At 38.7% G+C, this 15,402-nt stretch overlaps 1 protein-coding gene and 2 long non-coding RNA genes across 3 annotated transcripts in view; all 3 read right to left on the reverse strand.

Moving 5' to 3' along the window:
* LOC141773886 (uncharacterized) overlaps nucleotides 1-15,402 on the reverse strand; it is a 48,548-nt gene that overhangs the window by 10,693 nt on the left and 22,453 nt on the right. The gene's annotated exons all lie outside the window — the stretch shown is intronic.
* Nucleotides 691-1,275, reverse strand: LOC141773488 (uncharacterized). The gene is made up of 3 exons (XR_012595128.1): nucleotides 1,182-1,275; nucleotides 908-1,008; nucleotides 691-760 (listed from the first exon to the last, which is right to left on the reverse strand). It is a non-coding gene; the product is annotated as an uncharacterized LOC141773488 (long non-coding RNA).
* LOC141773544 (uncharacterized) lies at nucleotides 9,558-14,762 on the reverse strand. The gene is made up of 9 exons (XM_074645388.1): nucleotides 14,115-14,762; nucleotides 13,583-13,879; nucleotides 13,322-13,433; nucleotides 13,133-13,236; nucleotides 12,953-12,987; nucleotides 10,994-11,050; nucleotides 10,645-10,701; nucleotides 10,392-10,466; nucleotides 9,558-10,241 (listed from the first exon to the last, which is right to left on the reverse strand). Exons 1-9 carry the CDS (start codon nucleotides 14,401-14,403, stop codon nucleotides 10,179-10,181), a joined length of 1,089 nt encoding a protein of 362 aa, XP_074501489.1. The 5' UTR covers nucleotides 14,404-14,762; the 3' UTR covers nucleotides 9,558-10,178.

The raw sequence follows: 15,402 nt of genomic DNA on the forward strand, positions 1-15,402 counted from the left end.
TTCGAATCTCGTCTCCGGCAGGGTCGAAGTTTATAATATGCAGTAAAAAATAGTTTGTGTTGCTCGTGTAAACTTGAATTGACTCAAGATATAATTTTAATGCAAGACTTGTGCACTGCAACTAATACATTAATATTGAAAATCGTTCAGGTTTCCTTATACAGTCATATAACTGGTAGATTACTACAGATAACAAATATACAAAACATTATCATCATCCATGATGATGTTTTGCATTATTATAATAATAATAATAATAATAATATATTAGATTTATATAGCGCTTTTTAGTAATCTCAAAGACGCTTAATATTATTGCATACATCCTCCTTATGACTGATTAATGAACTGTTAGGCAAGATAGGTCAAAATGTTAGTAGAATAAATCATAATGTACTGGAGAATAGTTGAGCAATATTGGGATGGACTTGCTGTGTGTAATTAATTAAAAAAATAACCATAGGAATACACATGAATTGAGACAGTAATGATATTAAAGCTTTAACTTTATTGTCTTTGGGCCTGGAACACGTGAAACAACAAGAACAAATAATTTGAAGAAGATAATACTATTCTTAATGTTTGTCATTGGGTCTGACTCCCTGCAACATCAGACAGAATGATTTACAGCACAGATTCACCAGAAACTCCTTCAGCTCAGACTCCAGCGGGGCCTCCGGCAGTGACCAGCCCGCTGTAGATTGCTGGGCCCTCTGTCAACGTCCAGCAGGTTTTGCTACAGGGCCACAATTGTGCTTCCCTTATAAAGAAACATGAAAAGAACAACAGAGACTGAATATTTATTCACACAACAGGCTTATGTGAGTAATTAATGAAATGAAAACAACAACATTGTCTTATTCTTTTTGGACTAAGCATGGTATTCCAAATTACAGATATTACTAACCTGCTGGTTGCTGAGAGTCATGGAGGTCTGTGTCCTCAGTTCTACCAGGTGCTCTGCAAGGCTGTCAACCCGATCCATACCTGGCACACCATGCCCGTCCCCTAAACATACAATTTGTCATCAGTAAGCAAATAAACAGGATAAACTGCTGTGAAATTACACTACATGTAACATATAATGTCTTAATGTCCGTATGCTGTCGGTTGTATGTTAAATAGATTCGACCCAACTGTTACTATTGCTTTGTTGTGAGGTTTATGTAAACATTACTTACCAACTGTATTTCTGCCACCTGAGACACCAGGTGAGGATTCAGACTGGACTGCAGGCTGAGCTTCTGGGGCAGAGGATACAGGATGACTGGCAGCCTGGAGAAGTCTAAACAGACATTGAAATCAAACTTATATGTAGAAACAATTTCACACATATGATAATTATGTTTCTTTTACCTTGAAAAACCTTGCAAACTACAGTCATGTTTATATAACTTAAGTATGAACGTTTAATATAACGTTTATGATCATATAATCATGAATCATGAACATTAATATAACACAGCAGTTATCTGACAGTTACCTGTCTGAGCTAAAAACAGTGACTGTGATAGTAAACTTTGTTTCACAACGTTAAGAAGCTAAACAGTAGCAGTCATACTGTATATGTATATATAGCTTTAGTATTAACATAACGTTTATGATCATATAATCATTAATATAACACCAGTTATCTTACAGTTACCTGTCTGAGCTAAAAGAAGTGACTGTGTTAGTTTAACAACGCTGAGGAGCTCATACAGTAGGAGTAACGTTACCTCTATGTAACTGTAACTGTAACGTAGCCTCAGCATAATGATCAGAGCTCTGAACAGATGATAAAGTGATTGATAACTTATTCACCAAGTCTAGCTAACATAATTAAAGCCAGGCTAGCTTAGACAGAGTAACATTACAAACCTATTCATTGATTTCACAGCGACTCTTAATCAGCCCACATTAAAAAACGCCAGAAAGCTAAAACACGTTTAATCCGTATTGTCTAAGAGAACCCAATATCACTGTTACGTAATGTTAATAATGACATTTACCTGTCTGTAGCTGAATATAATGTTAATAATGGCATTTACCTGTCTGTAGCTGAATATAATGTTAATAATGGCATTTACCTGTCTGTAGCTGAATATAATGTTAATAATGACATTTACCTGTCTGTAGCTGAATATAATGTTAATAATGACATTTACCTGTCTGTAGCTGAATATAATGTTAATAATGACATTTACTTGTCTGTAGCTGAATATAATGTTAATAATGGCATTTACCTGTCTGTAGCTGAATATAATGTTAATAATGACATTTACCTGTCTGTAGCTGAATATAATGTTAATAATGACATTTACCTGTCTGTAGCTGAATATAATGTTAATAATGGCATTTACCTGTCTGTAGCTGAATATAATGTTAATAATGACATTTACCTGTCTGTAGCTGAATATAATGTTAATAATGACATTTACCTGTCTGTAGCTGAATAGGCGTTTCTGCGACGACGGCAGTGAATAGTTCAAAAGTCCCTCCTCCGCATCGCGTCCGCTGGGACGGCTGTGATTGGCTATTCAAAAATGGATGACGTGGCGGAGATCAGCCACACGATTCGTTGCCTGAAAATGGAATCCAGAGCTCCGATTGGCTGTATCCGCGGTGAAAATGGATGACGTCGGTATTGAAAATGGATGACGTCGGCAGTGAAAATGGAAAGCCGCCACATGATTTGTCTACAGAAAATGGAAATCCTGGAAGCTGATTGGTCGGCAGAGCCACTCTATCCCTCTCCCGCTACCGCAATGGGAGGAAACCGGAGTACCCGGAGAAAACCCACGCTAACACGGGGAGAACATGCAAACTCCACACAGAAGGGTCCCAAGCCGGATTCGAACCTGCAACCCTCTAGCTGTGAGGCGCCAGTGCTAACCACTGCCTGCACCACGCAATTTCTCCAGAGTTAAGATAGTGACAATTGATGGTTATATTACCTCCTTTAAATCCTGTGATCTCCTGATGATCCACATAGAGACTGGGCGTATCTTAAGGGAAAACAAATTCAATAGAAAAGGGCAGAAGCCTTTGGTACATTCTGGTGATGTTTCAGAGGTGTTGTATACAATACGGTAGTTATAACTGATGGATAATTACTAAAAAATGCAGTAACCAATGACAACCTCCTTAGTGTTTACAAGTGACAAATTTTAAATGTGCTTAAAGGTGCTTTAAGTTCTCTTACCTCTGGTGACTGACAGGTGAAAATACTCTCCGACATCTAGCAATACATCAATCTTCACAGCACACCAGTAATCAGTGTCCTCATCTGTCAGATCTTTTATAGTCACAGTGAAGATTCTTTGGCTTTTTGTCATCAGAGACTGAAAACTTTTCTGAATTTTGTTGGTTTGTTTTAACTGCATAAGAGCAGAACTTCCTGTTCCTTTACAAAAGTATTTTACATGGTTCATGTACTGTGAGTCATAGAGACATGGGATGGAGATTGAATCTCCAGCCTTCACTGACACTTCACTGACTGTTGTCATGCTATGAATTCCTGCAACAAGAAACAAATACAGCATATTAATGCTTTTATTCACTAACAGTCATCTTCCTTCAGATGACCTGCATGTAATAGATGTTCATACTAGCTGTTGTTTTACACATTAGGTCATTATATTCTTCATGATATTTGAAATACAAACTGGAGGGTATATTACTCAATGACATTTAAAGAATTAGATGCATAAAAAAAACCCCACATATCTAAATTGTGACATGAACCTGGTGACCGACCTGTGAGTCCAGTGATGATGAGATGAAAGCTGAGATGAACAGTCATGTTGGTGAGGGAGCGGATTCAGATAAAACTACATCAACCAAGGCACTGACAGACTGACTTTCTATTTCCTCATTTTCTAAATATACAACTGCAACACATCTCTCCTCCCCCTCCAACAGGTGCAGTTGATTGGATGACGTAGATAAATAAATATATAACCTTTGCACAGTTTTTTGTTCTACAGTAACCACAGAGCTGTACATCACGTCCACATCACTCTTAGCTTCTGGCCTCAGGGTAAGAAAGAAGAGACAGATGTGAAGATCTGAATTGAACAGTTTAACTTTTTTTTTCCTTCATTCAATTAGAAATGTGTATGATGAAATAATAAATGCTATTTGAGTGTATTTATTCATCATATAAACTCATATAAACTCAAGTTCAACAGGCAACAACAGCTTTAAGGGCTTTGTCTTAGCCAGCTGATCACTTTACTAGTAAGATACATGACAAACTAACCTAAACAGTTAGGCTACACAGCCTTCTGCCAGCTTTAGTTTCAGTCAGATCAGAGCAGATTGAAACGTTACTTTCCTTCATCATTAACCTTTTCATCTTGTTCATGCTTGTTGAACAGGTGTAATAACGTATCTTGGCTTTACACTTGCAAAGTTTTATTGCACTTACTAAACATCAACAACCGTAGCGTCAACTCGTCTCAACCGCAGCATCTCGGATCAGCTGTTCACTGACTGCGCTGTGCTTGTGGGCCTATGAAAGGAGGCTGGGTCACTGGGCGGACATGGCTCTTGGGGTATGACCAGTACTGTGCCGTGAGATCTAGGGTCAGGGGTCAGGTAGGCAGTCGCAGACCGGGATGCACACACATGTATCATGTGTTAGCAGGCGAGTACACAACGCAGTCTAAGAGAATCCTTCAAAATCAAGGTCATAAAATACCATTACCAAACTTAAACAATTACTCCATTACAGTCCCCATTACAACACTCTCCCAATAGTCTACATCTGATAAGTGCAGTGCATTGTTTGTGTAAGAGAGACAAACAGACGGAGAAAGAGAGAGAGCGACAGCTCCATCGAGAGAGGGAAGAGAGAGAGAGCAAAAATTTCACAACAAAAAGGCCTATGCACAATAGTCTGCACAGATCCACGTATTCAAAATGTGCAACATCTCTTCCCCATGATTCATGCCATCCATACGGTTATCCTGACATCAGCTATTTCAAATCAATAAACTTAATTTACAACACAAGATGGCGATCTTTGACCATGTATAATATTTCACAACGATGGCCGCTGTCGAGCACGGCGCTACACCGGGGCTAGGGGATGCTGGAGCCACGTCACAAATCTGCGTAGCCCCAGTGAAGCCCCCTCAAGCATTTTAGTTTTTTTTTTTTTTTTTAAATAAAGAAATATGTAAAAGTTAATAACCAGCCTTTCTGTTCCCAATCCGATCCCTGGCTGCGTGCTCTCCGGTGGTGGGAACATGATTCAATCATACTGATCTGGATGGAAGAAGACGCACACATTATTGTCGGCCAGTCGGCCAATTTTTGCAATAAAAATATAATCGCTAAGATTGTGATAATAACCAGCTCGTTTTACACCATATGTGCAAAGTTGACAGACATAGGGTAAATACACTTCTCGTTTTAGCTGCACTGTGGATATTATTCAGCACCAGTTTGTGATGTCTGTGGTTTCATTCACCTCCACTGAAATAAACTGTGCCACACTCGGTTCCTCTTTTATGTCATTCTTCAGAACATCTGCAATCGCTTCAATTAAGTCATTTTGGATTCTGTTTGACCAAGTGGGAGGCCAAATTAGCATCCTTGCTGGATAACAGGTGCAACAGTTCAATGAAATTCCCCCGGTTTGAGGAACTTGCACTCTCATTGTTCCCACGGAAAGCTAGCTCCTGTTTAACCAAGGAAACATACAGCATCTATGAGACATTTTAGGATTTCTCTATTTTTCTTTAGCTTCTCATTGTGGATGCTAACACTCAGCCGTCGTTGCTCATCCAAAGCCAGGTCGATTCTGTTGTGTTCAAATGTTTTCAGAGCAATCTGGCTCTGAATGTGAACCACCGACTTTTCGTGCTTGGCTATCGCACAGGGCAAATTGTTCGGGTCACAATATTCTGCATTAGTCCAGACCTTGACGGTGGTACAGCCAAACAGCAAACATGGGAAACAGAACAGCCTGTTCAGTGTAGCACATCCACAGAGCCAATCCTTCCCTTTTGTAACCCAAGACAGTATAGAGAATGGCCAATGCAATGCTACTGCAGAGACCCACAGGCCATAGGCCTCAATAACTTGAGTGTTGACACCAATAAATTCACAGATTCACGGGCGGGAGACGTGCATTCAGTTCAACATTAACAGATTTATTGAATTAAAGGGTAAAATTATTAGAAATGGATAGCCTAAAAAAGTAGAGAACAATTATATGTTAACAATATTTATTCAACAATAATAGTTAAAAATAGTTCTCCCATAAAACTCCAACTGTCCTCCCTTTTAAATTAGAACCCAAAAAGAATATAAGAAAATGCTAAATACTAAGGCAGGGTACTGTCTGCGGGGAGATTCCATTATGACCCCTCTTTAAACTCACCACGTGAGCACACTATGAACTATTTCTCTACACGGCAACCATCACTGCAAATAGATAATGTATGAAACTGTAAAAAGTTACCATCACCCTTTTGGGCCTACCACACAGCATGCGAAGAGAGGGGAAATACCACGACTAGCCTACTCCCCGCAGGTCTCCCACTGCCTGGAAGAACAAAAACAAATACAAAGTAATGTTAATCAGTTGGTTCAGGTTTACAAAGTTAAAAAGTATTTCAAGAAATAACCACCAATATACAACAGTCTGAGTTGGATGTGTCCAAATCAACAGAGGGGCGGCTGGACACAGTCTCTCTTTTAGTCCATGTACAACAATCAGTAGTCAATCAGGCTTCGGTGTTAAATACACATAGGCAAAGCAGCAGTCTAGCTTCAATCTGAAAAAAGAAGGAAAGCATAGTAAAAATCAAATATACCTGTAAGAATACCTCAGAGGGAGTAACCCTCCTACATTACCAGCCTACTTTAAGTTACCTTACTCCTCAGGGCCCTACTTCACTGGCTCTGCTTTGGCTCAACCGGGGGAGGGGCAAAAGGCTGAATCTTTCCCTAAAAAGGTTAGATTGACCATATTACTCTTAAGATATGATATGAAATTAACAGACTTAAGTGTTTCTGTAACATACCTTTTCAGTATAGGGTTACAGAGCATCACTCTGGACGGCTCAGGACACAGCTGCACTACAAATCTATATACAAAGGAAGTGGTTAAACTCACGATAAAACAGAGCCATTTTTCTCTCCCAAAATCTCTCCCTTATCTGGACAAACAGTGTTGACCTGCCACACATCTACCAGGAGTCAGACAAAGAGACTCTGCTCACCCACACCTGACCTTATGAAGGCTGGAAGCTCCACTCAACCACTCCTACAAGGGGTGGTGCTCCCTGCATAGGTGCTGGCCCTCACATGTGTAAATAATTCAAAATAGTACCATGATTACCACAGTAATACAACAATACTCAATGCTAATATCACTTCTGTATTAAATCAACACATAGATTGTTGTACTTGACAAGTATTTATTAATGCAAATTACTTATAGTACTTACTAGTGGTAAGTTGCTCAGTAACAGTTACATGTACTGGCATATGTAAGCTTCCTTTAACACACCAATACCAGCTGATGCTCTCTGTCCTCAGTCCACTCATAGTAATAGTGAAAACATTGGGGACACTCCTACTGATGGTCACTCTTGTTCCATCCATTGATCCAGACGACATCGTCACACAGAGGACGCCCAGCCTGCACCACGCAATTTCTCCAGAGTTACCTTGACAATCGATGGTTATATCACCTCCTTTAAATTCTGTAATCTCCTGATGATCCACATAGAGACTGGGCGTACCTTAAGGGAAAACAAATAGTACTCAAGAGAAATTGCAGAAGCCTTCGGACATGCTGGTGATGTTTCAGACGTCTTATTACAACTGGTGGATAATTACTGTCCTCATACTTTACATTTATTCCCATTAATTTAGAGTGACAAAGTAATTAAAAAAATGCAGCACACAATGTGAACTTCCTCAGTGTTCACAAAGGATTTGAAATATGCTTAACGATGTTTAAGGTCTCTTACCTCTGGTGACTGACAGATGAAACTTCTCTCCGACATCTGACCCTCCATCAATCTTCACAGCACACCAGTAATAATCAGTGTCTTTATCTGTCAGATCTTTTATAGTTACAGTAAAGATTCTTTGATCTTTGTCATCAGAGATTGAAAACCTTCCTGAATTTTGTTGGTTTGTTTTAACTATATAAGAGCAGGAGGACCAATAATATCCTTTACACAAGTATTTCACATGGTTCATGTACTTTGAGGCATAGAGACATGGGATGGAGATTGAATCTCCAGCCTTCACTGACACTTCATTGAATGATAGGCTGTGAATTCCTGCAACAAGAACAAATACAGCATTTTAATGCTTTTATTCTCTAACAATAATCTTCCTTCAGATGACCTGCATGTAATAGATGTTCATATTATCTGTTGTTTTACCCACACGGTCATTATATTCTTCACACTTGAAATACAAACAGGAGGGTATATTACTCAATGACATTTAAAGAATTAGATGCATAAAAAACCCACATTTCTAAATTGTAACATGAACCTGGTGACCGACCTGTGAGTCCAGTGATGATGAGAAGAAAGCTGATATGAACAGTCATGTTGGTGAGTGAGCAGAGTCAGATAAAACTACATGAACCAAGGCACTGACAGACTGACTTTCTATTTCCTCATTTTCTTAAATATGCAACTGCAACACTTAAAATCTCTCCTCCCCCTCCTGTAAGACAGTTGCAATTGGTTGGATGATAAATAAAAATACATATCCTTTGCACAGTTTGTTGTTCTACAGTAACCAGAGTTGTACATCACGTCTACATCACTCTTAGCTTCTGACAACTGGGTAAGAAAGAAGAGACAGAAATGAAACAGATCAATTGAACAGTTTAACCTGCTTCAAATGTGTATGATGAAATAATGAATGCTATTTGAGTGAACTTATTCATCTTTCGTAACCTGCGTTTTAATAACCACAAAGGAGACACACAGGCTGAGTTTACAATGTAAATGTATGTTTGTGACCCGGCAGCCATGTTGAGATCAGTTGAGGAAATACCAAGCACCGCCCACCAGCTGGAGCAAACTTTTTCATTTTACAGCTAAACAGTACACTACAAGATGTTTCTGAAAACATTTGAGGTGAGAAACAGGCAGTACAGTAACAGAATATTGATTATTGATTGCCGAGTTTGACTGTTTTATCGGAGTTTGTGAGTGATTGACAGCTGCCTCCGTTGAATGAACAGCCAATAGAAACGCTCTCTCTCTGAAATGCCCTGTGATTGGCCAAAGTCTTTCGTCACGGGCTAGATTTTTTAAAGCCTGAAAACAGAGCCATGAGGAGGTGCAGAACTGTAATTATCTCTCAGAACACTTGAATTACAATATGCTACAATATGATGATGGATAGATGAAAGCTTATTGTGGAGTTTTTGCCCAATGATGCCAAAAGTATTCTGCAAGTTTAGGCACATTTTAAACCCAAAATGAAGCAGTGTCTGTTCTTATAATCTTCACGAATGTGCACATCATCTATTGTGAATGTAGTCTCTTCTGTATCAAACCTCTAATCGTGTGGCAAACATGCACCATTAATAAAAAGAAAAGAGAAGATGGGGAAAATGCAAAAACAACATCAGGGCAGTGGCGTTTCAGCCAGAAGAGATGAATATACTACAAGACAAGAAAAAGGAAAGGAGGAGGACGACAACAGAAACTGATAGATCAATTGATGAATTCATTTGTGCGTTATTCATTTCATTTTCTTATTTTTTATTTTAAACATTATCCTTCATTTTACATCAAATGTCACTTAAACAACATCACTGTTCAATATAGTACAGACTGTAATGAATTAAGATGCTCTTTAACCTCCTACGAGTCGATAGGATCATTGCTAAGAGTGGAATGCTTTTGTCGAAGCTTTTGGGAAACACCTCTTAAGCTTAAGAAGGGTCGTAAGATGGATATTGCAATCATCTTAGCTTTAAGATGCTTTTGGGAAACCAGGCCCAGTTCAGCACTGGTGTGAAACATTTTGCAGCTATGCAGAGGAGAATAAAAAAAGGAGAAGGTGTAAACCCTCAACATTAAAAAGAAGTAAGAAGTTGTTGCAAAACCAAAGAACAGATGGCAACACATTGCAACACTATCATCTAAGAAAAGAGTCCAGTGATAGACATGCAGATAAGATGTAGGGTTAACATGGGGTTACAGGTTCTGCTGGTGCTGGGCCAACCTGCTATATGTTACATCCTCATCTTTTGCTTCAACCTGTTGCAGAACAGAAGAAAAAATGACAATTACTAAGAAAGATCAAAGATAAAGCAGACTAAGAGTCAACTGCCACACTAGCAGTATGGCTAAGAAAAGTTACACCATGTATGTGAGCAACAGTGGTGAGACTGGGCTATTAAAATTTACCTTTCGCACAGTGTGTTGTTCGACAGTAACCACAGAGCTGTACATCACGCCCACATCACTCTTAGCTTCTGATCTCTGGGTAAGAAAGAAGAGACAGATGTGAAACAGATCGATTGCACAGTTAAACCTTTTTCTGTTTTTTGCATCATTCAAATACAAATGTGTATGATGAAATAATAAATGCTATTTGAGTGTGTCTTTTCTTGTGCTTATGTTGTGTAATACAAGTTGTGGTTTAATGGTTTATGGTTACCTTAACTGAAGTTTTTCTCATGTGCGTAACATTGCTGTATGTTACTTCCTCTTCAGCCTGATGAAGGAGCAAATCAACCCTTATTTAAATAAAGGCTAAACACCATTTTATTAGACTAGATCTGATTAGATTACATCAACATGACCACCTTTGTTAAAATAGTAATCATGTACCATTTCATAAAAATACTTCCTTTTTAAGGTGAACACATGAGAGGAATTAGAGTTTACTAAAACCTTATTCTATACAATAGTCCAAAGAAAATATTAATAATTCTGAGGTGGGTCTTACTTAAGAAAAAAGAAAAGAAACATAAGGTTCAGCCAATAATATTCATACAGTCACTTACCGGGGCTGAAGTTCTTTTCTTTTTCTTAACAGTACTGTATGTTACTTCCTCTTGAGCCTGTGTTGAAGGAGCAGAGGACAGAACATGAATGGCAACCAATAACCATAATTGATTTATTTATTAAACCTACTGATCACATATGTGCTCAGTTAAGATTTTATCTGTCAATGCTTACTATCTCTTTCAAAAATGAAGTTTATTCAAGTATGCTATTAGTATACTTCTTTTAAACTCAAAATAAGAGTGTATGCTTTCAGATTACTTTTTATCTACCTACCTGTACCTAAATTTAACAAAATTATACTTCAGTATACTTGGCTTCTACTGAAAAGTATACAGAAAAGTATATTTTACTGAGTACTATAAGTTCACTTAAAGGGACTGTAAGAATCAGAAATTGCTTGTTAACAGCGACACCTGTGACCGTTAAGTCAACGAAAGTCAGCGTCCTAAAAAATCGGCCCATGTTTTTTCCTTAATTGTCACTGGGCTGGCCCAATCGATCTGTGCCGGGTGGCCACAGTGGGGAGAAGAGGGAGGGAGATGAGGGAGGGAGTGCAGAGTTTGCGGTAAGCAGTTATGGGCTGCCTGGCTCAACATGTCATGAGAGATGAGCAGTGCTCGAAGTGGGCCGGTACGCAGTATTTTACTAATTTTACTCCTTGGCGTACCGTGACTTTTTCATGCGTACCGGAGCTTCTCACAAGCTGCCGGTATCAGGTTCTTTGTGAGATTCATTATGGTGATACATAATGGAGCAGAGCCAGCAGATTTGAGCCGCGTGCGTTCCCGTAGTGAACTGAAGAGCCGCGCTATTAATATCCGCACAAGCCGAAGCCTGGCTGTTCACATCATTGGCATCATGGCATCAATTATGGAAGAGGGGCAATTTATTGAGTTTTCTTTCCTGAGATTTAAAGGTAAAATTAGAAGTTTAACATAAAAATGCTGTCGCAGTGTACTTATTATTTTGTTATTTTCATTGTTTTAAAGTCACCAGAATTCAGGAAACAAAGACTCTGAAACTCAAATTTTTGCTGCAAGATGTCACAGACTGGAGGAAAACAACCATTCAGAGCTGATTTGGAGTCTGCCGTCCAGCTGCCGCCTGTCGATCACTCACAAACTGCGATCAAACGGTCAAACTAGGCACAGGCACACTCTTTTACTGTAATGCCTATTGAGAAAGTTTGTGACCCGGCAGCCATGTTGAGATCAGTTGGGGAAATATCAAGCACCGCCCACCAGCCGGAGCACAGCCAATAGGAACGCTCTGTCTGAAATGACCTATGATTGGCCAAAGTCTCACGTCACAAGCTAGATTTGTTTTAAAAACAGAGCCAAGAGGAGGTGCAGAAGTCTAGTTTTCTTTCAGAACACCTGAATTACAATATGCTGAAACATTATTATGGAAGTTTTGCCCAGTGATGCCAAAAATATACTGCCTACTGCCTCTTTAAAAAAGAAAACAAACATAAGGTTCAACCCCAATAATATTCATACAGTCACTTACCGGGGCTGAAGTTCTTCTCTTTTTCTTAACAGTACTGTATGTTACTTCATCTTGAACCTGTGTTGAAGGAGCAGAGGACAGAACATGAATGGCAACCAATAACCATGATTGATTTATTCATTAAACCTATTACTGTATTTGTCATCACATATGTGCTCAGTTAAGTTTCTATCTGTCAATGCTTTCTCTATTCTCCTATTAAAAGATGCACAAGAATGATATTATCAAGATGCATTTTGTGTAATATAACTATTAGATGTTCAGCTGCAGTGATACATGGTAGTCCTGCAGCTGCAAATGGACAACACAGTATAGTCTCTGAAATGTGTAGTCTTTATTTCGCTCGGTATCACGGCAGTGTTAAATTAAGCAAATGGCCACGATAGCGCGTCTCTTTCTTTGTAAGAGAAATGTAACGGGAAATGAATCAGCATATCTTACTGTACCGTTGTTGTGGCAGATGATTCTACTTTGGTCCGCTCTAAAAGTGAAGCAATGAAAAAAACAATTAGTGACCATCAGTGCTCAATGACAATAATGCACAATAGTCTACATTTATGGTAAAACATATTTAGGATTAACAAAACCGTTTTGGTATGAAATATCAAAATTCAGTATAGACTTACTGTGTCTTTTGAACACAAACCAGATGCACAATGTCACCATTACAACAAAGATCAGCAAACTCAAAGGGATGATGAAGTGCATCAGGTCCACTGGAACACTGCGGCTTAAATCACATAATGCAAATCAAATTAAATGAAAAGACTTGAATGCAGTGTATATAGTTGAATGCAAATGTGAAGGCTTCTGACCTGTGCTGTTCACCCTGAACTGTGGTAGATGAGTTGTCTGTAAAAACAGTGGTGACATTCACAGGCTCAGGAGTTGATAAGGTGGTTAAATGGATTGTTGCTGTAAGAGTGGCTATAATCCAAAACAAGACAATGAATACAAGAGTAAAATGACAATAATGAATCCTAATATATCTTCTATATTAAATCAAAACATTTATAAATGACACTTGACAAATGTAATAATTTACAATTATATATTTATAATTTATAATAACTTACTAGTGGTAGGTTGCTCAGTAACAGTTACATGTACTGGCATCTGTAAGTCTCCTTTAGCACACCAATACCAGCCGCTGCTCTCTGTCCTCAGTCCACTCATAGTCACAATGAAAACATTGGGGACACTCCTACTGATGGTTACTCTTGTTCCATCTATTGATCCAGACGACGTCGTCACACAGGAGCTGCCCAGCCTGCACCACGCAATTTCTCCAGAGTTACCGTGGCAATTGATGGTTATATTACCTCCTTTAAATCCTGTAATCTCCTGATGATCCACATAGAGACTGGGCGTACCTTTAGGTAAAACAAATAATATTCAATAGAAAATTGCAGAAGCCTTTGGTACATGCTGGTGATGTTTCAGACATCTTATTACAACTGGTGGATAATTACTGTCCACAACCTTTACATTTATTCCTATTAATTTAGAGGGACAAAGTAATTAAAAAAATTGCAGCAAACAATTAGAACTTTCTCATTGTTCATAAGGGATTTTAAATGTGCTTAAAGATGCTTTAAGGTCTCTTACCTCTGGTGACCGACAGGTAAAAATACTCTCTGACATCTGGCCCTCCGTTAATCTCCACAGCACACCAGTAATCAGTGTCTTTATCTGTCAGGTCTTTTATAGTCACAGTGAAGATTCTTTGCTTTTTGTCATCAGAGATTGAAAACCTTCCTGAATTTTGTTGGTTTGTTTTAACTGCATAAGAGCAGGAGGGCCATGTATATCCTTTACACAAGTATTTCACATGGTTTGTGTATTGTGAGTCATAGAGACATGGGATAGTGACCGAATCTCCAGCCTTCACTGACATTTCACTGACTGTTGTTATGCTGTGAATTCCTGCAACAAGAATAAATACAGCATCTTAACAGATATGCTTGCTAACAGTATTGTTCCTTCCTATGACCTTCATGTTGGAGCGATTCATATTAACAGTTTTGCATATTAAATTATAGTTGTCTCCACAATTTATGAAATAAAACACTGGTAGGTTATTATAAAGGATTATGTAGCACAACTTCCTGCCTAACTGTATCATCATCTGACATGAAGAACACAAAGAAACATAACAGGCTAAACCATTTTAAAAGGACCCGTTACTGACCTGTGAGTCCAGTGAGAATGAGAAGAAAGTTGAGATGAACAGCCATCTCAGAGAGCGAGCAGTCCGACAAAACAACACGGAGCAAGACACCAACACACTTCTGTACAGAATTCTACTTCCCAATTGTGTAACATATGCAATTGCATCTGTTACAATCGTTCTTCCTCGTAATTCAGTTGCATCACATAAGTTGGCTGATGAAGTAAATATTGTAAGCAGTCACGTAGTATTTTGGGTTTGTAATTATCAGTGAGCATTGTACACATTAAGCTGTCCAGCCTTCCATTATCTGGTGAGCGGACAGTCTCCATAATATCTGGCAAACTCCTTATGGGAACGCTGGAGACACTGGTGATCACTGATACAAATGATTAGATAATTAATGGTAACATTGGCCCAATTGTATTCATGTGTGATGATGTTAGTCCCCACAGTAGCCATTTCATTGTAGTGAGACCTTTTTTTTAAACTTGACCTCACGTTATAAAATGACCTATGGTGACCTCTAGGATAATCACAGCCTCATGAAACTTTACAGCCACAAACTGCAGATATAGACCATTCATAGGATGGATGGCTTATAACTAGCTTTGTTTAAGGGCATGCCAAGCTAGCCATTATGCAAATGTATTACTTATCTGGCAAACTCTCAAAGCTACTCAAAGCTTTTGGGAAACACTTCTTCAGCTTAAGAAGGGTCGTAAG

This window comes from Sebastes fasciatus, chromosome 9 (genome assembly GCF_043250625.1).
Source record: "Sebastes fasciatus isolate fSebFas1 chromosome 9, fSebFas1.pri, whole genome shotgun sequence".
NCBI classification, from domain to species: Eukaryota; Metazoa; Chordata; class Actinopteri; order Perciformes; family Sebastidae; genus Sebastes; species Sebastes fasciatus.

Bases quoted from the DNA above. Each gene is read 5' to 3' on its own strand.
- LOC141773544 (XM_074645388.1), bottom strand. From the start codon at position 14,403: ATGTCAGTGAAGGCTGGAGATTCGGTCACTATCCCATGTCTCTATGAC. The intron at 12,988-13,132 runs GTAAGTCTATAC...CTTCACTTTTAG, and splicing joins GTTTGTGTTCAAAAGACACA to AGCGGACCAAAGTAGAATCA. The intron at 10,467-10,644 runs GTAACCATAAAC...TTTCTTACCCAG, and splicing joins TGAGAAAAACTTCAGTTAAG to AGATCAGAAGCTAAGAGTGA.